Genomic DNA, 23,806 nt, shown 5'->3' with positions numbered 1-23,806 from the left:
TATTTTCCAAAGCACCAGAAGGCAAGACAAGAAGCAATGGATGGAAACTAATCAAGGAAAGAAGCAACCTAGAACTAAGGAGAAATTTCCTGACTGAGAGAACAATTACCGGTAACCAGTGGAACAGCTTGCCTTCAAAAGTTGTGGATGCATCACTGGAGGTTTTTAAGAAGAATTGGACAGCCATTTATCCAGAATGGTATAAGGTCTTCTGCTTGAGCAGGGGGTTGGACTAGAAGGTCTCCAAGGTCCCTTCCAACTCTGATGTACTATGTTCTATGTTCTAAGTCCATTGATTTCTAAAATTCTTCCAAGCCAACAGTGCTTTTGGTTTTAATTTATTTCAGTCACTTGGCTTATGTATTTCTTTCATCATGAATATCACTCAAAGACTTTCAGGTATTGTTATTGCCTTCAGCCCAGACTGAATCTGGATCTGATGATTTTGTTATTTTGAAATTTATATTTGTTAAAGGTCCTAGAAAATTCTAAATCAATAAAATTTAAATAAGTTGAGGAGGGTAGATGAAATATGTACAAATTTGAACGTTACTTTTTGTGACTTCTGAAATAATGCCCTTGAATACTTCATTCTTGCATAGCAGGTTGTTTTCCAAAGCACTACTCCTTTTTGACCTCACAATGTGTTAAACACAACCAAAAATATAGTTCTGTATAAAGTTTGTATGTCCGAGAATATCCAATAAAATCTGGTTAGGATATGTGAATGGAGATTTGAATACACAGGGACTACCCAAAATAATGATTATTGCCAATCGTAAAAATGAACTTATTTGGAATAGCTGATTACTCATTTATCTTGCTTGTCAAAAAATCTGACATGGTCTTTTTTGAACAGAGGGCCAAGGAAGAAGACTTTTGAGCAATCTGGTCCCATGCCCTTGAATTACTTTACTAGTATAAATTTTTTGATTTTTTTTTTTACTATTTTTAATGTTATGCTGTTAATACTGTTAACATTAATGGTGCTGTGGTGCTCATATTCATATTTGAAATCCTTTTTCTAAAAAAAATTGATAATGCTATTAGTAGTGTTTGTGATCTAACACACAAAACTCTTGTGGGGCTAAAACTTGGAGTAGCTTTGAGCTCTTGGAGGACTCAAAGGTCTTAAGGTAGGACTTAAGTGGCAACACAGAGACGAATGAATGAAAATTCAATTGAATGAATTTGCCTTTGTTTGATTAACATCAGTTTCTGTTTTATGCAAAATCAAGCAGCAATTTATAATCAATAGGAATGTATTTTCTAAACTATAGTGATCTGATTAAGGTTCCCTCAACGGTTTAAGAGAATTTAAAGAGGAAAATTTGAAAGAGATTTTTATTCAGGCCTTTGCCCAGATAGAGGGAATGGAACCAGAAGATTTTGAAGTTAATATTGAAAAAATTTATCGTGTTAATTCCTGGTGGGCAAGGCAGAAGTGTTTACCGAGAGATGTGGTTATTTATTTTACAAATAAGAGGATTAGGTATGGAATTTTGCAAGCATTTTATAAAAATAAATTTCAAATATTAGGACAAGATATAATAATGATGAAGGAAATTCCTCCTAAAATGTTAAGAAAGAGAAAAGAATTTGCCTTTCTGGTGGATGAGCTTAAGAAACATCAGATATATTTTAGATGGGAGGTTCCAGCAGGTTTAACACTGAATTATAAAGGAAGAAAGTATTTTCTCAATACAATTTGTAAAGCACGAGATTTTTATACTAATGTATTAAAGATTGGGAATTCTTTGTTAACAGATGTTAAGTTGAATGGTGAATAGATGGTTGAAAATGTGTAAGATAGAAGAAGGGGAGGGAGAATGTTTAATTTTATTAAATATGATTATGGTTAATTTTTGTAAATGACTTATTGTGGATATAAATGTGTAATTTTAGGGGTACTATATGATATATTAAAGGTATAAAGGAATAGGAAGATGGAATATTGTTTAATTTTGGAGGATAGATAGTAAAATTTAGGAACTTGGATTAAATATTATATTTAAGAGATGGATGTAATGTTAATTAGAATGTAATTGTTATAATAGATATATTGTGGATGATATAGGTGTAATTTTAACAATGTTATTTGACATAAGTAAGGTAAAGTGAAGATTTTAATTATTACAATTGACACTTTGGATATTTGTAATATTATTTGTTGTATATATAAATGTTAAAGATGTGAAAAGATGGACTATTGCTTACCCCTGAAGGTTGGACAGAAAAATTAAAGAAACTAAGTTGGAAATATGAACTATTTTTGAGAGATTGCTAAGGAAGAAAGACATTTTAGAAGAAACCTTGGTGAATATTGGAAGATGGAACGTTGTTTTGATATTGATTGATGAAGGTTGGATATTAAAACTACGTACTTTATTCAAGAATAAACACTAACTCAATTGGAAACTTTGAGAATTCTAGGAGTGGAATGGTCTGATATATAATGGAGTGGAAGAAAAGTATCTTCTTTGTCTTTGGAAGGAGTGGAGGTTTTAAGGAACGACTATGGATTATGATTTGTGCTAGATTTTAATTTTGTTGTTAGTTTTATACCCTGTACTCGGTTCTCGAAGTCCTGGGGGTGGGGAGGAAGGGAAGGGAGGGGAGGGTAGAAAATGGATTGATAGTTAATGTACAAAGATGATTGAAGATGTATAATTAATGTAAGATCGGACCTGCCTGGTTACTACTTTAGAATGAAGGGAAAGAAGGAGTAGAAGAGAGAAGGAGGAAAGAGAAGAGGAGGAGGAGGAAAGGAAGGAAGGAAGAGGGGAAGAGGGAGAAGAAAGGAATAGGGAGGAAAGAGGAGAGGATGTAGATAAGAGAGGGGGAGGATGGTTATGGAAAGTAGAAGAAGGTAAAGAAGGAGAGTAAAAGGAAAAGGAAGGGGGTGGTGACCAGGCAGATCCGATTAATTGTATATGAGGGTACATTAAATATGTTATTGGATATGTTATTGGATAAGAATGTCAAAATAAAACTTTTTAAGACAAAAAAAAAAAACAACAGTTGCATCAAATCTGACTTTCCTTTCAACAATGATTTCATATTTTCTTAGGGCTGCAATTTCTCAGTTGTAGTCCTAATTCCAGGTGAATACAGAGACAAAAAGTGCTTTGTTTTAATTCTGATATTCAAGCCAATTTTGCAACAAAGGAACTAGACTTGACTAGAAGTCTTATCATCCCCAGCACATCTTGTACTTTGAATAATTTCACAAACGCTTAAAGTATCTTTTGTAACTTGGCTGGTACACAATGATGTATATGTTTATAATATTTGTTCTATCTTCTCTGGTGAATAATCTCAGGAGATGACCATCCAAGCGCCCAAAGGCACCTCACAACTTCAGTTATGACATCATGAATCTGAATATCTCCAGAGATAATAGAAACAACAGCTCAATCCCGCCAAGACAGAGTGGCTGTGGATGCCGGCGTCCCGGTACAGTCAGCTAAATCCGCGGCTGACCATCGGTGGCGAGTCATTGGCCCCGATGGAGAGGGTCCACAACTTAGGCGTCCTCCTGGATGAACGGCTGTCTCTAGAAGAGCATTTGACGGCCGTCTCCAGGAGAGCGTTCTACCAGGTTCGCCTGGTACGCCAGTTGCGCCCCTTTCTGGACCGGGATGCCCTATGCACGGTCACTCACGCACTCGTGACGTCCCGCCTGGATTACTGCAATGCTCTCTACATGGGGCTCCCCTTGAAGGGCATCCGGAGGCTGCAGTTAGTCCAGAATGCGGCTGCGCGGGTGATAGATGGAGCCCCTCGTGGCTCCCGCATAACACCCATCCTGCGCAGACTGCACTGGCTACCTGTGGCCTTCCGGGTGCGCTTCAAGGTTTTGGTGACCACCTTTAAAGCGCTCCATGGCATTGGGCCGGGTTATTTACGGGACCGCCTACTGCTACCGAATACCTCTCACCGACCCGTGCGCTCTCACAGAGAGGATCTCCTCAGGGTGCCGTCAGCGAGGCAATGTCGTCTGGCGACGCCCAGGGGAAGGGCCTTCTCTGTGGGGGCTCCCACCCTCTGGAACGATCTACCCCCCGGACTTCGTCAGCTTTCGGACCTTCGGACCTTCCGCCGCGGGCTTAAAACATACTTATTTAATTGTGCAGGACTGAGTTAGATTTTAAATTTATGGGTTTTAAATTGGGTTTTATTTTTATACTTTTTAATTAATGGGCTTTAGAATAAGTTTTTTAATTGTTTTTATATTGTATTTATATTGTATTTATCTGTTTTTAGTGCCTGTAAACCACCCTGAGTCCCTCGGGAGATAGGGCGGTATATAAATATGATTAAATAAATAAATAAATAAATAAATAAAACATTTGAGGAATAACACTGCAACTCTCATCTAAGCAAACACTGAAATTACTACAATGAAATTATCCTTTCCCGGATGTTATGGGACATCTTTTGTTTTAGGAAGTTTATCATTAATGTTCAGAACCTGTCCATGTGCAACTGGATAGTGTGTAAAGAGTAAGACATATGGGTTAGCTGGATTTAGGTATCAGGGTTCAAGGGAAATGATTTGATGGAATCAAACTGTGACTTGCCACTTTCCTTCTGCTGATCTCAGATTACAAATTATGGTCCTGTTGAAGGAGCAGCAAATAATTTAAGTGATATCTCAGCTACCAACAGAGATACTGGGTTAGTTCTTTGGCTTTGGACTTTTTGGGCAGATCACATTTGTTCCCTTAGAAATAAAAAACCTTTGAGAGCTGGAAGACGGGTATGTATAACATTTCAGGGTGGAGGTATGTGAAGGTTGGCAGGAATACTAGAGACCACAATCCAAACCTGAAAGATGACTACAACACAAAAGTTAGTTAGTTTATATTATTTATATGACTGCCCATTCTTGGGGGCATACAAAGTTAGCACATAATTTAACACAACATGCAAGTCAAAACATAATCTCAATTTATAAAAAACAACATTAGCCAGTAGCTGTGATGGCTTATGACCATTTTGTGGCAATACGCTACAACCTGATCATGAGTCACAATGTATGCATCCAGTTGGCTGTGAGCCTGTGGGTCAGCATCTTCCTTATTACTATTGTCCCCTTTTTCACCATGCAGGCAACGTTGTGCCAGAAAAATGTGGTGAATCATTTCAAGTGTGAACTGCAGGCAGTGTTGAAACTGGCTTGCTCTGACACCCGTGCTAATGGAATTATCATGATAATAACCAGTGTCTTTACTCTAGCATTCCCCTTCTTCTTTATCCTGGTGACCTATGGCCGTATTGGATTCACTGTTTTGCATATCCATTCGGCACAAGGTCGGAGCAAAGCCTTGTCCACCTGTGGATCTCATCTCACTGTAGTGAGCATTTATTACGGCACCATCCTGGCCATGTATTTGAGGCCTCAAGCCAAGACATTCTCCGATAGGGAAAAAGTAGTGGCAGTCTTTTATGGAGTTGTGATCCCCATGTTAAACCCCATCATTTACAGCCTGAGGAACAGGGATGTGAAGGGAGCCTTCTGCAGACTGGCTGGGAAGAAAGTAGAGGAATCAGGTTGATAGATCTTCCACAAGCACGTTCTTTTTTTATATAGTTTTGTCATTCTATAAGAGAGGACTTTGTGAAGTGTCGTTCTCCAAGTATTATCATTTGTCACCCCTCCCCCACTCCTCTTTCCTTATTGCTCATGTTGGCTAAGGCTGAAGAAATTGTGTTATCAGCAGTCTGAAGACCAACCCTAGAGAGTCATTTGAACTGTATGGTCATCAAAACTTCTCAGTAATCTTGACCTTACAAGAATATGGCCTCCCCCAAATTTTCTTCTTTCTACCAGGTTCAGGCAGTTCTGGCTTCTATAATGAGAGTTCTATGTTTATTTGCTGTCAAGGTATATAGACTGACAAGAAAACAGGCTTATTATTTATTGCAAGGCTCAGTTTGTTGCTGGTATAGAAATAAGGCAGGGACCTTCAATATAGTGCAATAAACTTTAAAGTACATATTCTATTTCTGTGTTAAGTCAAGGAAATATGGTGGTATCAAGCCACATTGACTGATGGTGTCACCTACCACTGATGTTAAGCTCCACCTACTATGATGCAAAGATTTGCACTTTTAGAACGATTAATTTAACATTTTATGTACTTATAAAAATGTACATTTTGTCAAATGTACATTGATGGTCTCATAGTCATTTCCTAAAGTTTTATTCTAAACAATCTATGTAGATTTTTAAAATGCTACTATTCAGAAATTGGTTGTGCAGCATCTAATTTAGAAATTCTCTCACCTTAGTGATGTCCAAGGTTGCAATGTCTGAAATTAATTTTATTGCAAGTTACTGATTAAGTTCCAGTTTTCAAAACCTTTTCCTGTTACTTTTCCAACCTTAGTTGCTTCTGCACAATAGACTACAATTTGAGTATTTAGCACAAATGGCTCCCTTAGAATGTTTATTACTCAATTACAAGTAAAGTAATTGCTCTCAAATATATTCAGAGAGACAGATACCAAGAAAGAGGCTACAGATCATGACAGTCAGGATAGAAGTAGATTCTCTGGGATCATCAGAGCATGGATAAAGTCAAGAAGTTTGGGATTGGTTCAAGAATGAAATCTACTGCATTGGAGTACCAAAACAAAAAACAAAAAACCCTACGCAACAGTTATTGATTTAATGTTTCTTCTTGGTTAAGGAAAAAATAGTCAGATCATTTTCTACTGGTAGTTGGCAGGTCAATGTTTCATCTGTTTATGTTTCCCATGGAAATAAATTTCTTTTCCCATAGCCTCTTAAATGCACCTTTGACTTCCTTATTCCGAAGACTGTAAATCATAGGGTGCAACATAGGTGTCACATTGGTGTAGATCAACGAGACCAATTTGTCTTCATTCAGGGAGTAGCTGGCCTTTGGACGGATGTAGATGAAGATGGCACAGCCATAGTGGAGGACGGCCACAATCAAGTGAGCAGCACAGGTGGAGAAGGCCTTTTTCCGGCCCTCAGCACACTTGATCATGAGGATGGAATGGGCAATAAAGATGTAGGAAGTCAGAATGAGCAAGAATGGAATGAGTAAAATCATTGTGCAGACAAGGAACACAGCCACTTCTTTATCATGTGTATCATTACATACCAGGAACAGCACCGGCGGGATGTCACAGAAGAAGTGATTAATATTATGTGAACTACAAAAAGGAAGACTGAAAATCAAACCAGTGAGTCCCAGTGAGATTGTGAATCCACTGATACAAGCTATCACCAAAAATTGTTTGCAGAGATTCTTGTTCATGATGACAGTGTAGCGCAATGGGTTGCATATGGCCAAGTATCTATCATAGGCCATCAAAGCCAATAGAAAGCATTCAGATCCCCCAAAGGCAATGAAGAAGTACATCTGTGCTGCACAGGCAGTCAAGGATACATTTCTGCTCTTGTCCAAGAAGTTGGCAAGCATTTGAGGCACAATGACCAGAATGTAACAGACCTCAAGGAAAGACAAGTTGCGTAGGAAGAAATACATGGGGATGTGCAGGGCAGGATCGAGTAAAGTTAGGACCACAATGGCCAGGTGTCCTGAGAGCGTGATGAGGTGCATTAGAAGGAACAAAGCGAAAAGCACAAACTGTAAATTTCCAGTGCTACTGAATCCAAGGATCACAAAATTATCCTCCATGCTACTATTTTGTCTGTGCATCTCCATCCTACATCTTGTAGTTGGAAGCTGATATTTTTAGGATGCAAAGTCTCCTTCACATTATTCTCAGTTTCTACTAATGGGCATGTTTTCTTAGCAGCAATACAAATGTGAATTCTTTCCCACTGGGAATTCTTTCCCACTTCCCTATCTATTCTGAAGAGTTATTCTCCTAGTCTTCTCTTAGCCCAAACGCTTAGTTTTTGGTGATCAGCCATGTTTTGCTAAATATTGTCACCTAGAGGGTCATAAGAAGAATACACAATTGATATTAGTAAAAATAAAAATGATGTAAACATGTCTGCCACCAAGAATGTTCATATTTGTTGCTGAAGATCAGAGGGATTTATAACCTGTTTGTCACTTACCTTTTCAATTGTCTTTACATGGTATCTATAGGGCTTTTTAAGAATGTTAAAAGTTGTTTTGCTTGTGTGTGTTTTTTAAATAGGCCTATATGTATGAAGTGAGTGTTCCAAAATTATAGAAATTCAGCTACCTCAGAAACATAATTGCATTTTTCCTTGAAGAGCTCTTTATTCTAGTTGGAGCTGAGCCTAGGATTTTAAGTTATAATTTTAAATTTTTTATTGTTTGGTAGGTTTTGAAGGATTACCAACAGAGTTTCCATAGAAAGCTTCAAATATTCAGGGTCTGATTAAAGGACCATATGCAACTTTCTCATGCATTATACAAATAATTTGAGTCAGCACTGAGATCTTCACCCTTGAATTTTAGGGATCGTATATGAGATGGATTCAAACATATTTCATTCAGCACTGAATTGAATGTTTTAATGTCTATCTGTTCTGTCCTTACCCCATCCCCAAAATAACTTGCCTGAGAGAGAAATAGTTGGGGGTGGGGGCGGGAACTGTACTATAGTTCAAAAATGAGGGAATGCCATATGTCTCCTTGGTTTCTGGCTTTTCCTTTAACTTATTTGGAGTTTTGTTTTCAAAACAGAATTCAGCTTTTCTTGGTGTGAAATTGGAAATATCCAATATATCTTCCAGTGCAGAATTACAGGCAGTACCCCCCCAAAAAAAAAGCAAAGAAAAAAAAAACCTTACAGATATGTCCCCATTCATTGATCTTTCCCCTCAGAAATCTTGATCTATATTCTTTTCATGGCAGAAGGAACTGAGGTGTACAGAGTGGCTAACAATCAGTTGCAGGATTCATTCCTTCCATTCCCCAAAATGGACAATTATGTAGGCTTAGAAATAGATATCTGGACAAAATAAAGATAAAATAAAATAAAGATGTCTAAGTTACCATTAGAGAACCAGCTTGGTGTAAGAGTTAAGGCACCAGTTTAAAACTATGGAACTATGAGTTTTAGTCCCACCTTAGGCATGAAGCTAGCTGGGTGATCCAGAGTGAATCATTCTCCCTCAGCTGTAGGAAGTAGGTAATGGCAAACCACTTCCAAAATCTTGCCAAGAAATTGCAGGAACTTGTCCAGGGCAGATACCAGGAGTCAAGACTGACTTGAAGGGCCAAAGAAAGGTCACCATTGTATGAACTGCATGCAAACGAACCCAAATAAGCATATTAACCAGCTGCCTAAATTGGCAGTTACTATCCCACCTAAAGAAACAGAAAGATATTTTAGTCTCAAAGATTATGTCTAACACATTCTGCAACAAAAGCTACTTTTACCTAGACAGATTCTCTTTTCATGGAGCCAATGGCACCACAGCCAGTCTGGAAACTTTTAGTCAAAGGGGGGGGGGGGATAGAGAGGATTTGGCCACCATGGAAGAAGATAGTGAGTGTTTATCTGCTTTTAATACTTAGATTACTTTTAATTTACAGTACTTAACATAAAATTTTCCCCTTTCCCCTCATGCTTTCAATTGTACCTATTTCTATGAATCTCTTTAACAGTTGCACAGAACAAACTTCCACTGTTAATGCTACAGTATAACTTTTTGTGACTAGCAAGAAAGGAATAGATGATGGATGGATGGACTGATGGAAAAATGACTAGACAGACAGAGAGCTACAATACCAATCAGTCTATAGCTTGAACATTAGAGCATCCTTCTTTTCTAAAGCATTGAACTCATTGCCACATCAGCAAATATCTATATTGCATGACCACTTGCAAAAGATGAAGGCAAGTCTAAGCAGTCTTTAAAAGTCTTACAAGAGATTAAATGTTTAGGTAATTGGAAATTTGGGTACAGATTCCCATCCATGATCAGTCTGAAACAAATCCCATTGAATCCAGTGGGAAGTATTTTTGGTAAATGCACTTAGGGATTCTGTCTTTTTAATTTTAAGTTGATTTGTTTGTTTGTTTGTTTGTTTGTTTGTTTGTTTGTTAGCTGCTTTGATTCTTCCCAAAGAATCAAATCCCATTGATGAGGTGCAGAGCATTCATAGTCTTCCAAATGTTATTGACTACTGCAATCATCATCCATGAATATACAAATATTCTTCATACCTAAAAGCAAATCAGACATTTAAGTATGCTGCTTTGCAGCAGGTTTGAACCTGATGCCAAATCCATGCTAAATAAGACATTTAGTTGTGATTCACACCTTAAACTGGATGAGCATTGTAGGACTTCAATGCAAGCTACGTGTGACATGAAATCCTATCCTATGATAGACATTGTTCCAGAAATATTCTATTCAACCTTTTTCCAGGGTGGCCACAACACTTTCATGTATAAGATGCTGCAATGCTTTAATAGACATTACATGAAAAATTATATTCCCAATTGATATGGTTACCTTGCAATGAACAAAATGTTTGGAATTTGTAAAAGTCCTTCTGGTGAGTTCATAAGTAGTTACTGAAAGATACACAAGTGGGAAAGGTTATATTGATTTGAGAACATTGCCTGAAAGTTAAACCATTGGGATATAGAAATGTAATTGAGGTGGAGCCTTCAAATTTAGATCCAAGATTTGAGAGAATTGGATGTTTATGTTGTGGTCCGCCAGCAGCCTGCGGAGCTGGCAATGGAGTCGGACAGCGATGAGGCTGAGGTGAGGCCAGGGCCATTGAGGAGTGAGGTGTGGACTCCAGAGCCTCCAGAGCCTGATAGTAGTGAGGCAGAGGAACAGGAGGAGCCTGTTCCTAATGCACACATGAGAAGAGCTGCCAGAAGGCAACAGCAGCTCAAGCAAAAAGGACAACTTAGAAGTAGGGCCAAGAGATGATTGGCCCCTCCCATAAGGCTTAAAACAGACCAGAAAACAACATTGGTAGCTTCGTCTTCTGCTTCGTCTACGTCTTGCATTTATTTTTGTGACTTCTGAACGTTTGCCAAGAAAGGCCTTTGGCAATTTGCATATTTGGACCAAGGTTTGCGATAAGACTGAAGAATTTGTGTTGGGAGGAATTTGTTTTAATTTAGTTGAACTATGCTGGGAATGAAGTAATTCTCAGCTGTTCAAATAAAGTTTGTTTGTTTTTTCACGGACTGAGTTTCCTACTGCCTACTTGGGCCTGGGTCACAACAGTTTATAAGAAAAGTTCAGTGAAGAAGCTGAGGAATCACAGTGTCCTCTAAAACAGGGGTCCCCAACCCCCGGTCCATGGACTGGCACTGGGCCACAGCATGCCAGAAACCAGGCCACGGAAACAAGTGATGCTCCATCTGTGGGATGCAGGCAGCACACGACATCGCACTCCCTCCAGTCTGTGGAAAAACTTCTCTCCACAGAACTGGTTCCTGATGCCCAAAAGCCGCTGCTCTAAAAACTCCCTCCCAGCCACCAGTATAATGTGGTAGTTATAGATCAAAGAATCTAGAGGTTACCACATTACCCATTTTAGTGCAGAAAACAATAGGTAGTCCTTGATTATGAGTGATTGCTTAGCAACCATTCAAAGTTATGTCACAAAAGCTACTTACCACATGATTTCAAAGTTACAACAATCACAACTTCTCCCTAGTCATGTGATCCCATTTTGGGCACTTTGGCAACCGGCTGACTTTTAGAGATGTTTGCAGTGCCCTGCAATCAGATGACTGCAATTTTTGACATTTTTTATCGGTTTCTGGTATTTATTTCTAATTTCCAGCAAAAAATATCAATCAATCAATTATAATAGAGCTGTAAAGACCTTTGAAGTGTTCTAGTCCAACCCCCTACTCAAGCAGGATATTCTACACCATTTCAGACAAGTAGCTGTCCAGTCTCATTTTTAAAACCTCAAGTGATGAAGCACCCACAACTTCTGAAGGCAAGCCATTCCACTGGTTAGTTGTCCTCATTGTTAGGACATTTCTCCTTAATTCCAGGTTATAGTCATTGGGTAAAATGGATACACTTAACGAACATGGGATTTGGTTAACTAGTACTGCAAAAAAAGTTGTAAAATTTGATCCCGTCATATGGAGAACCACTTATTGACCTCAATGTCTTATAACCATAATTCTGGGCTCAATTATGATCATAACTTGAGGATTACCTGCAAAGAATAGATAAATATGGCATATTAGTTCTTTTGAGTCTAATCATACTACTGGAATTATTCAGAATTCTTTTGTTCAAGTAACTACTGTAAAAGGCCAGAATTACAAATATAAAGCCATTTGTTTCTTGTCTACCAGCTTCCTCAGTTCTTTCTTGAAAAACTAGCTGTATAATTACTGTCTTTCCATAAAAATCAACTTCCTTTCCCATATTCTCTTAAGTGCTCCCTCAGCTTCCTTGTTTTAGAGACGGTAAATTATAAGGTACAGCACAGGTATGAGATTGGTATAGATCAAAGAGATCACATTGCTATGTTCTAGACAATAGTTGGCCTTCGGACAGATGTAGATGAAAATGGTACAACCATAGTGGAGGATAACCACAACCAAGTAAGCAACACAGATAGAGAAGGCATTTTCCGGACTTCAAAGCATTTGATCTTAAAGATAGAATTGCCAATAAAAATGCAGGAAACCAAGATAAACAGGAATTGAATAAACAAGTTTTCCAGGCAGGCAACAAAACCAGCCACTTCATTGGTATTTGTGTGACTACATATCAAAACCAAGCATTGGTCAGATATCACACAGGAAGTGATTAATGTTATGTGACCCACAAAATGGAAGACCAAAAATCAGCATAGTGAGTCTCATTGAGATTGTGAATACACTGCCATAAACGGTTGCCAAAAACTGCATACAGACATGTCTGCTCATGATAAAGGCACAATGGATTGCATAACGCTACACAATTCCACATCCCCAAAAGCAAAGAAGAAATGTATTTGTGTAGCACATGCTACACAAAGAGATTCTTCTAGTCTTGACCAAGAAGTTGACCAGCATTTGGGGCACAATGACCAGAGTATAGCAGATCTCAATAAAAGAGAGGATGCACAGGAAGAAATACATGGGTATGTAAAAAGCAGTATCAATTAAAGATATAATCAAAATAATGATGTGTCCTGAAAGTGTGATTAGAAACATGAGGAAAAAAAATAAAGTAAAAAACCCACAATCTGCAAAGTTCCATTAGTGTTGAATCCTAGGAGAATAAATCCAGTCTCCATGCTTTTGTTCTCTCTCCATTCTACATTCTGCAGTTAATAGCTATTGTCAATGCATCTATCAATCTGTATAAGAAGGGCAATGAATATAAAATAGCAACCAGCTGGATATTAGTAAAGTCAGAAGTCAAGAATGAAGGAATTATACTGATTATTCAGAAAGATTTTTGGGACAGTGTTAAATAGTTATTTTTCTTGGTGTTTTCAAATTGATGCTGTAGTATCTTTGCAGGGAACTTTTTTTTAAGCAGACATACATACTGTATGCTATGATTTAAGAGGTATTTTCTCAATAGGTTTTCTCAATCCTAATTTAAACTCATAGCCTAATATAAATAATGTGATTGTCTGCCACATACTTTTTAGTTCCCCTTTAATTCTTTGTTTCCTCACTTTAAGATTTTGGGAGATTTGCTTACTCAGTCCATTGGCACTATAACTTTTAATCAGATGCATCTCTTTCATAAGGAGTTTATAGGACCCTGCTAGAAAATAATGCAAGAAACATTTCTAGAGGACATGGCAATCGGCTTAAGTGATTGATGTGTTTCCAGCATCTCAGAAAAAAGAATTTAGGGTACTGGTAGCCCTTGAATTATGACCACAATTGAGCTCAAAATTTCTGTTGTTAAGTGAGACATTTGTTAAGTAAATTTACCTCATTTCTTGACTTTTCTTGCCACAGTTGTTAAGTGAATAACCTGGTTATTAAGTGAATCTGGCTTCCCCATTGACTCTGCTTGTCAGAAGGTTGCAAAATGTGATCGCATGATCCTGGGACACTGTAACCGTCATAAATATAAACCAGTTGCTAAGCATTTTAATTTTGATCAGATGATCATGGGGATGCTACAAAGATTGTAACCGTGAAAAATGGTCATAAGTCACTCTTTTCAGTGCCGTTGGAAATTTGAACGGTCACTAAATGAACTGTTGTAAGTCAAGGACTGCATGTAACTACTTTTCCCTTTTCAAACACCCTTTTTCCCAGAATGCCAAAAAAAATCCCTCAAAGGGGTTCAACTTTCAAAAAAATGCTTAGCACATTTTGTGTAACTTTCTGGCCCACTTCTGTGCCCCAATGACACTTCTATTGGGGCAGGGATTCTCTTTGAAGATCTTTTCTCCCAGACCAGTTCTAGATGGTTGCTAATTGCAGCAGACAAACGGAAATGCTTCAGCTAGAAAAACAAGTAGGGGAGGAGATGGAATGAACTAAGCCCAAATGCCTTAAGAGCCTCCTCTTCAAATTGCATCCTCCACACAGAAAGAACAATTAAGCTTTTATGAATACAACTCCATACTAGAGCCCTGGTTGCTATTGATGTGCTGCCCACAATAAGCTAGCAAATTGGTTGTAAATTGAAGGTTCAGGAAATATGAATTGAATGTGTATGTTGAAAAGGAGGGAGGGAGGGGGAGAGAGAGGGAGAGGGAGGGAGGGAGGGAGAGAGAGGGGGAATAGTAATGCATCCAGTTTTGGTTACCATATTATAAAAAAGATGTTGAGACTCTGGAAAGAGTGCAGAAAAGAGCAACAAAGGTTATTAGGGGCCTGGAGACTAAAACATGAAGAATGGTTACTGGGATTGGGTATATCTAGTCTAGCGAGAAGGACTGGGGTGACATGATAGCAGTGTTCCAATTTGAGGGCCTGCCACAAAAAGAGGGAGTCAATCTATTTTCCAAAGAACCAGAAGGCAAAACAAGAAACAATGGATGGAAACTAATCAAGGAGAGAAGCAATAATTCTTCCCAATCTAACACCCTCACAATATATCAGATATTAATTGCAATCTTCCACAATTATCACAATCCGTGCTGGGCGGGAGGAGAACACTATAGTCCAGCACACTTAGAGTGTGCCAGTTTGAGAAAAAGACTTTCAGATAATTTTGAGAAAAATAGTGTGATTGAGTTGAAAATCCTGTGCATATTCTTCTGATCTTTGCAATTAAGTATGCCTATTCTTCTTTCTTGTTAATTCATGCATTTATTACATTTATATCTTTCCTCTAGCAGCTGATGGAAGGCCTTTCCTAATTCTATGTCAGCAATAACAACCTCTGCAAGATATTTTGCTGAGCAGAATGATTAATTCAAAGATAACCCGTCACCTCCATGAGCCAAGTCCTTAACCATTACACTATACCGCAATCATTCTACTATACACAAAGAGAACTGAAGCTAATTACTGGTCATTGCAAATGGGCAAAAATTACAGTAACTGCCTTATTACAGCAGAATATTAGAATCCTTTCCATTTTTCCCCCCTCTAAAAGGAAGAAGGGTAGTCATAGGCGTTATTGTTGGAAAGTGGGGTCCAACTTGTGTGGAGATCATTGAATCAGATTTTGTAACATATAACAGGAAGATATTTTGTTTTCAGGAAAGAAAAAAGGTAGGTGGAAAACTCAGCACTTCATTACTTACCATTTATCAGGGGAAAAAATTCAATAGAAAAGAGAAGGTTTGGGAAGGAAATGATCTTGTGCCTGAATCTCATAAAGAAAGAGTTGGCAGGGTAAGAGATAATAAAGAGGACTTGGAGAGGGAATTCCTAATGCTCACTGCCCTTTGTGATTGGCACATTATGAGATAGTGTCTCTCACTCACATCCTCCGTGGCTATTCCCTTCTCACAATCGTTGTTTGTGTGGATACAATGGCAAAACTTCACTATCATGCTCATTTGCACTATAAACACCAATTGCTCTGTTTTAATTTCTAACTATTGATTGAAAATTAGGTTCTGTAAGAGAAACTTCATCTTAACCCTATTCTTTACAATGACAGCAAAAGAATTCTCTGCCTGGAAAGTCCACTATCTCAGCTTTTCCAGGAGAAAAGACATATTTTCCTCCACCCTAGAAATAATATAAAAAAATCACGTCCTGTCATTTATTTTTCCTTTGGCTTGTCAGAAGCCAAATTATTTTTACTCACTTTTTTTTCCCCTCCAAGAAGTTTCATCATTCCACTGACCAATCTTACAGAGTCAGCATATTGCCCCCAAACAATCTGGGCTCTCATTTTACTCACCTTGGAAGGATGGAAGGCTGAGTCAACCTTGAGCCAGTCAGGATCAAACTCCTGGCTATGGGCAGAGTCAGACTGCACTATTGCAGTCCAACCACTGCATCACTACGGCTCTAAATAGAAGAACATGCTGATATTTCCTGCAAAGTTGTAAATACATGACATCTATTTAAGGGCTCAAGTGGTGATTATTTCCAAATGCTAATTTTCCAGAAATCCCAGAGGGCTTCTTCATGTAGCTGGATAAGAATGAACAAGGGTGAGAGACTTTATCTCCCCCTCCCTCAAAAAGTATTACTCGCTAAAAAGTTGGAAGAAGTGTGTTGCATAATATCTTCAAATCCCACAAAGCCAGAATGTTCATTAACTGATCCTAGACTAGACTAGATTAGACAAATGTCCCCTTTGATTGTATCCAATTCGTATAGGTTTTTTTATACTTATGCTTATATATATGCTTATATATCGTATAGTTATTTCATGCTTATGCTTACATATACTGTTGTGACAAATAAATAAAAAATAAATAAATAAAAATTTAAAAAAATAGTTTCTCCCCGTTAACCTAACTGATTGCATTGTGAAGATATGTATTTTTAAACAATGTTTTCCTCTTCAAAGAATGTTTTTGGTTTTAGTTCTTTTGAGAAGGGCACTTCTCTTAAAGCCTCTTTTACAAGATACATTGAACAACAAAGGCAGAAAAAATGGTTACTATCTCTAAATTGCATTAGAAATTGAAACGGAATTCTACACCTATTTTTATAAACTTGAGTCGAGGAGATCCATGGTAAAGCTCTGATAGCTCAGTGTCTTTTGGCTGAAAAATATGATGGATTTTTGGTTTTCTCTCTTTACCCCAACAGCCCTTCTCTTTCTTTCAACACCTTTTGGCCATTTCGCTGCACTTCTTCAATTCAAATCTTTATCACTGCCATAGACCAGCATAGGGAAAGTGAGATACAGTCAATAAAAAGCACAAAGGATACATCAAGAGCTTAAAAAATATAAAAAGCTAAAAGATATAAAAGATGTATAAATTAAAAATTAAAGGTAGATATAAAAAGCTAGAATATGAAGTTATCTTAAAATTATTCTCCAAGGATATTCAGGGGCCTTTCCTGATACCTCTTAGTGATGGGAAATTCAATCACACTCAAGAAGAAACTCTGCTTTTCCCCCACAATCAAAATCAAACATTTTTTTATCCTGTCAGTCACTCCAAAACCATTTCAGTTCAGCTAAGGCACTTAATCAGTAAATCTAGGACTGGGTTGCAGTGGTTTCTGAAAAAAATAGTTCAAAACTGAAATCTTATCAGAATTTTATAGATTTGAACAGAATATGGTAGATCCTGGCACCAAATGAACATCTTCAGGACAAAAACCAGGGCCCAGAAGTAGAACATTGAACTATAGTTATCTATTTGTTTATTTATATCCTGCCTTTTTATTATGTTTACAAATATAAGCAGTGAATATATCCAACACACCTTCTTCCTCCTATTTTAGCCACAACAACCACCCTATGAGGTAGGTTGGGCTGAAAGAGAGTGAAAGTCTCACAGTCACCCAGTTGGCTTTCATGGCTAAGGTGGGAATTAAACTCACAGTGTCCCACACGCTAGCCTGGTGCCTTAACCACAGATCGAAACAGCTGTATTATATGCATTATTACTCCTTCCTGCCAAACATTTTTAAAGAGCAGCTGTGGCCAAGAAATCCTTTACATCAATTGTGCACATTTATTGTCCAAATGAGTGACTAGTTATAGTCACTCACATCTTAATCACCTCTGGTTGGACTTCTACAATGTGCTCTATCTGGAGCCTTCCTAGTGACCTGAGCTATTTGGAAATGGAATAGAATGTGTTGAAAATGATGGGCTCTCCTTTATTTCAAGTTTTGATGGATGGCCATCTATTAGGGATGCTACTGTGGTTATGTTGCAATGCTAGCAGTGGCCAAGGTCACTGTTGAGGCTTCTTCCAGATTCATAATTCAAGATGAAACAGGATAATTCTTGAGTTGCAGATCAGGACAAAGAAGCCATTAGAGGACGTGGCTTCCAAGCAAACTTGATTTTCAATGTTTGTTTAAAAAAATATACTGTTACCAGCTTCTAAAGCTAGTGTGCACAACATTCTAGAATCCTCCCCTTCCACCATTTCATCACAAATGTCAAACAGTTACATCATCATGCTGTGTTCCAAAGTTACTTTCCACAATCGTTCGAATCAATCCTGTGCCGGGAAAATCCAGGATTACCACACCCCAACACAGAGCTGGTCCAGCCTGAGATTTAAGATATTGATAACAGCGTGGGTTGATGTCTCTGGCTAATTTCTCAGGATTTGTGAACAGGCCATTACCAGAACAAAAGGTAAGGTGCAGGACAGCTGGGTCACCACTGGTTGCCAACTCAAGATGCTCCTTCACTTGCTCCCATTTGCACTCAGGGCAGAAAACATGCCACACATCACTAACACTCAATTCTTCATATGGAACACCTAGCACCTCTTTCTCAAGTTCCTCCAAAATAATGATCTTCCCCCGAGCTTGCCTTAAAGTGGGAATGGCTTCCTTTGTCCAAATTTTATTCTGGCCTTCTTCAACTAAATAACGTTGGAAGCGAGAAGCGTAATCTGCATTGGGAATAAATGGGAGTTCTTCCTTAACCCGCATAAGCACCGTTTCCCCTGGGTGTTGGTTGAGGAAGCCTAAGGTGCCTTCCAGGACATCAGAAAAGTCTGCCTCCTGGAATGTGTTGACATGGTAAATAAGGAAACGGCCATTTTCCAGCTTACAACGAATATCCAAGAAACGCACACCAGCTGCTAGCTGAGCCTCAAGTGGCCAAGTCTGACAACGGATATTTAGGCCTCCAAGTACACTCATGGAGTCATGGGTACCAGGGATGGAGATTTTAGAAAGAGAAAGGTGGTCAGGTAAGCCAGACATCCAGTCAGGGAGAGAAGAGGCAGGCCAAAAGGTATTGTCAAATGCCTCTGTTTGCTGCCTCTTTCCACATTCCATAGTGTCCATCTGGAAAGGGGGAAAAAAAATCATGATCTTCTACAGAGCAGAAAGCATCCTGGTATAATGTCAGCTAAATTAGGTTAAGAAAGATTTCCAACTGAATGCACTTCTACTGGCAAGTGATCGGCATCTCTCAGCATACCTGAGGACAATTGGCTGTTTAATCAGAGCATTCCCATTTCTCTCACTGCGCATCTTCAAATATAGATACTTGGTCAATATACTAGCTCGTGGGCTTGAAAAGCTACAGTATTCCCAACCCAGTGTCCTCCAGATTTGAGATTCTAACTTTGGAAACATTAACTTATTTTACTGATTTCTATAGCTGCCCATCTCAACAAGTCACTCTGAGAGGCGTACAACATAAAATATAAAAACAATTAAAGGAGCATAAAATAAATGTATAGGATATAACATGGGATGGGATGTATGTGGTGTATATATGTAGGATATAATATACGTTATGGAACTTACTCTCCCAAACATTAAGTTGGAGAAGATTGGTATAAGCTATCTAATAAATATATCTAACAACAGCATGTATGACTTGAAAACAAACTTTTAAAAAAACCCAGTTGGCTAAGGTAATTATGAAGAACGGTTGCAAGAACTTGGTATGCCCAGTTTAATGAAAAGAAGGACTAGGGGAGACATGATAGCAGTGTTCCAATATCTCACGGGTTGCCACAAAGAAGAGGGAGTCAAACTATTCTCCAAAGCACCTGACGGTAGAACAAGAAGCAATGGGTGGAAACTAATCAAGGAGAGATGCAATTTAGAACTAAGGACAAATTTCCTGACAGTTAGAACAATTAATAAGTGGAATGACTTGCCTGCAGAAGTTGTGAATGCTCCAACACTGGAAATTTTTAAGAAAATGTTGGATAACCATTTGTCTGAAATGGTGTAGGGTTTCCTGCCTGGGCAGGGGGTTGGACTAGAAGACCTCCAAAGTCCCTTCCAACTCTGTTGTTGTTGTTGTTGTTGTTGTTGTTGTTATTAATTATTCGTATTCTTTTTTATTCTCCATTTCAAATTGAGAACCAATCATGCCCCTTTTTATGAAAAACTGTGAATTAGTCTGCTATGCAAGAATCACATTTCTGGAGAATATCCATTGTTCAATACTGAAGGTATTTGAAGGTGTGTAGGCAGGCATAAGGTGCATAGATAGTCGATATTAACAGGACTGGTATAATGTTCCTCCTGTCAATTAATTCGCACTTCTATAATTATCACCTGTCACATAACACAATATGGGCAGGGCAGGGGAATGAAGTCTCAAGTTTGGGTTACAAAAGATCTAAATAAAATATTTTAAACACCTAAATATCAATGCTGAGAACACTAGAAACATAATGCTTTAGGAGGATTTGCTAATTTTGAATTCTAGAAAAACAGTTTCTAACTTGCGTAGAATCACCAAAATGTGGTGAAGTCTCAGCAGTTGGCAACAATTCCACTGATCTTGCCTGGGCTCAAAATCCAAGCTATATCGGGCTCGGATGGAAGACCACCAGGAAATTGAAGGGCTACATGTCAAATGGGGAAGTTTAAAGAAAAAATCCAGAAGGAAAGCAAAGGATTAAAATTCCTGCAATATTGCCAAACACATTGCATATTTGTATACATTTATTCATCAGGAGTGGAAATTGACTTAAGGCTATCTTACATATACACGTACATATCCACATATATCCCAACGACTTATGCATGCGTCATCCGCATAAGCATCACCTAACTATGCAAAGTTCAAATTCAGTGCCATGGCTTTCCATAGCGCAGTTTTTAATTTGTGTTTATTGCCCTTTTTCACGTCTGCTCTATGTTATCTAACATCACTGCAATCTATGTTCAGCCAAGAGGTTTTCAAAGTTTTGAATTACCGGTAAATCCCAACTTCTATCTGAAGCCTACTAACCTACCTGGAAATCACGTTCCTCTCCTATCTGCCTGTCTTCCAGCTTCCAAAATTCAGAGGTGGATTTACTTGCCAGGATGTTATAAAATAATCAACAAAACCATCATTAAGTGGGTGTCAACTAGGGCTGGTATAACTGGTTCACTTTTGACATCTTATGCCAAAACCTTTCAGATATCTTGAAATATCAGGCCAACGCCCTTTTGTTTTAATTTTAATGATTAACTTAATCATTTCTAAGTGGGCTGGATTGTAAACAGTTGGGAGATACTTTGGTTAGAATACAATTCATTGTTTCAGAGAGATAGCATCTATTTGTAGTCTCCGACTTACGACCACAATTGAGCCCAACATTTTTATTGCTAAGTGAGACAGGTGTTAAGTGAATTTTGCCCCATTTTATGACCTTTCTTGCCACAACTGTTATGCAGTTGTTACGTTAGTAACACAGTTGTTAAGTGAATTTGGCTTCCCCATTGACTTCGCTTGTCAGAAAGATGCAAAAGGTGATGATTACATGATCCCAGGGCTTGTAAATATGAACCAGTTGCCGAGCATCTAAATTTTGATCATGTGACCATGGGGATGCAATGGTCATAAATGTGAAAAACGGTCAAGTCACTTTTTTCCATTTTTCACACTTACAATGTGATGTTGTAACTTTGAACAGTCACTAAATGAACTGTTGTAAGTTGAGGACTATCAGTATACCATTTTAGTTGCTTTTGAGGATCTGTCATGGAGGTCCTGAGCACCAAAAGCTTGTAAAGGACAGAAGGGAAAAAACTGTAAAAGGTTATCTTTAAAATTAATCAGCAACTATCCAAATTTTGGGCTGACAGTTTCAACACCACCAATATGGAACAATCATTTAGATACAGGACTACGCAACTTCCCAGACATTATTGCATCTGCTTTCCAGCCTTTTCCCCCAGATTCAATCTGAATGTGTAATATTCCTTATGTAGGATTTATGTAGAATTCATGGTAAATTTTCCACATATATAGCTACACCTATTTTTTCCATTTATGAGGCCACATATTTTTGACCAAGATGATTACATTCCAACACTTAGACCATCATTTTTAATATGTAATACTTGAAACATATAAAACACACTTTTTTCCTTCGTTCAACTTTTTTTTTTGCTTTGGTTATTCATCTTATTAATATTAAAATTATTTGATCACTGATTGTTCTATATTTAATTTATGAAGAAGCACCAGCTGCTTGGACCTGTTTTTGATACTATATCTGTTCTTATTCTTTATTCCCATTAGGCCATTTATTTTGACCCAATCTTTGGTCTGCCTGTTCATGGTCTTTATTCCCGTCTGTTACGAATGAAGATTCAATCATTCTGTTAGCATCATCAAAAAAGTATACAAAAGCTTTGCCTCCATCCACAAAGACCTTCAGACATACTTGAGTTGTCTGTTTCTATCTAAACTTTTTGTTCAGAGACTCCTAGAGAGGCTCTGGAGGCTGGGGACACCAAAAAACGTCACTTCCTGTCCAACCGGAAGTTGGTAAACGGACCATTTTTGGCCTCCGGAGGGCCTCTGGGAGGGGAGGCAGTTTTCACCCTCCCCAGACTCATAGAGAGGTTCTGGAGCCAGGTGAGAGAGAAAAACTTCATTGCTTTTGTTCTTCCTGCCTCCAGGCCCTCTGGAGGCAGGAAGCAGCCTGTTTCCCTACTTCTGGTGGGCCTAGAAAGCCCAAAAATCAGCTGGCTGGAGCGCACATGCGCGCCGGAGCTGAGCTCACGTGCCCACTGATATGGCTACGCATGCCATAGGTTCACCATCATGGACCTAAGTCATCAGTTGAGCCATAGTAGCACAGTGGTTAGAATGCAGTATTGCAGGCTGACATTGCTCACTGCCAGGCATTTGAGCTTTGAGTGGTTCAAGGTTGACTCAGCCTTCCATCCTTCCAAAGTTGGTAAAATGAGGACCCGGATTGTTGGGGGCAATAGGCTGATTCTGTAAACTACTTAGAGAGGGCTGTAAAGCATTATGAAGCGGTATATAAGTCTAAGTGCTATTGCTATTTTGCTGTACTTAGTATGAGTACTGTACTTAGTATGAGTATGAGCTGTACTTAGTATGAGCCTTGATAGAATGAAATGTTTCTAAATGTTGATATATTTACTTAATTAATTTAGGGATTGTGTGCAGTTTTCTTGTAACAAATTATTTAGGTTGAACAAACAGAGGAATCAAACTGGACTAATTCCAATTTGGGAAGATCTATTATGTTTCCTTTTACTTACATTAGAAAAATAATAATAATGCTCAGAATTTCTATCCATTTAAAAATAGATTTTTATTTATTTATTTATTTATTAATCATATTTATATACCATATTTATATTTTTATATATAGATGAAAATGTTAAGAATAAGAAATTAAAGAAACTCTTCCAAACTTCCAAATAACATAATGACCAAATAGTACAATATAGAGGAAAGTAGTAGCTTTAACACAGTGGTGAAATCCCAATTTTTTTACTACCAGGTCATGGCTTGGTGGGCATGGTGTGTGGTTTGGTGGGCGTGGCTTGGTGGGCATGGGAAGGGAAGGATACTGCAAAATCT

The 23,806-nt window shown here is 38.2% G+C and overlaps 4 protein-coding genes and 1 pseudogene across 6 annotated transcripts in view; 1 reads left to right on the top strand and 4 right to left on the bottom strand.

The window, feature by feature from the left end:
- The window catches only part of LOC131192371 (olfactory receptor 10K2-like), a 60,791-nt gene extending 39,543 nt beyond the window's left edge, over positions 1-21,248 (bottom strand). For 2 of the 3 annotated variants that reach the window (XM_058171472.1, XM_058171469.1), the window contains exons 1-2: positions 21,210-21,229; positions 10,448-10,509 (exon numbers count right to left, since the gene is read on the bottom strand). The gene's annotated coding sequence lies outside the window, so the exon portion shown is untranslated. Of the gene's footprint in view, positions 1-10,447; positions 10,510-21,209 lie in introns of all 3 variants that reach the window. The other variant, XM_058171470.1, reaches the window with a different exon arrangement.
- LOC131190609 (olfactory receptor 13H1-like) lies at positions 4,765-5,589 on the top strand. The gene is made up of 2 exons (XM_058167947.1): positions 4,765-4,854; positions 4,974-5,589. The coding sequence occupies exons 1-2, from the start codon at positions 4,765-4,767 to the stop codon at positions 5,559-5,561; spliced, it is 678 nt and encodes a 225-aa protein (XP_058023930.1). The 3' UTR covers positions 5,562-5,589.
- On the bottom strand, positions 6,704-8,888 carry LOC131192372 (olfactory receptor 10K2-like). Its single transcript, XM_058171473.1, has one exon. The coding sequence runs from the start codon at positions 7,704-7,706 to the stop codon at positions 6,747-6,749; it is 960 nt and encodes a 319-aa protein (XP_058027456.1). The 5' UTR covers positions 7,707-8,888; the 3' UTR covers positions 6,704-6,746.
- On the bottom strand, positions 11,428-13,211 carry LOC131190608 (olfactory receptor 10R2-like; annotated as a pseudogene).
- Positions 16,806-21,232, bottom strand: LOC131192373 (1-phosphatidylinositol phosphodiesterase-like). The gene is made up of 2 exons (XM_058171474.1): positions 21,171-21,232; positions 16,806-19,290 (listed from the first exon to the last, which is right to left on the bottom strand). The coding sequence occupies exon 2, from the start codon at positions 19,288-19,290 to the stop codon at positions 18,427-18,429; it is 864 nt and encodes a 287-aa protein (XP_058027457.1). The 5' UTR covers positions 21,171-21,232; the 3' UTR covers positions 16,806-18,426.
- Positions 21,249-23,806: the final 2,558 nt, after the last annotated feature.

Source organism: Ahaetulla prasina, chromosome 2 (genome assembly GCF_028640845.1).
Source record: "Ahaetulla prasina isolate Xishuangbanna chromosome 2, ASM2864084v1, whole genome shotgun sequence".
In the NCBI taxonomy this organism is placed as follows: Eukaryota; Metazoa; Chordata; class Lepidosauria; order Squamata; family Colubridae; genus Ahaetulla; species Ahaetulla prasina.
Note: the sequence above shows the minus strand (reverse complement) of the source record. Positions and strands in the feature narration are given on the sequence as shown.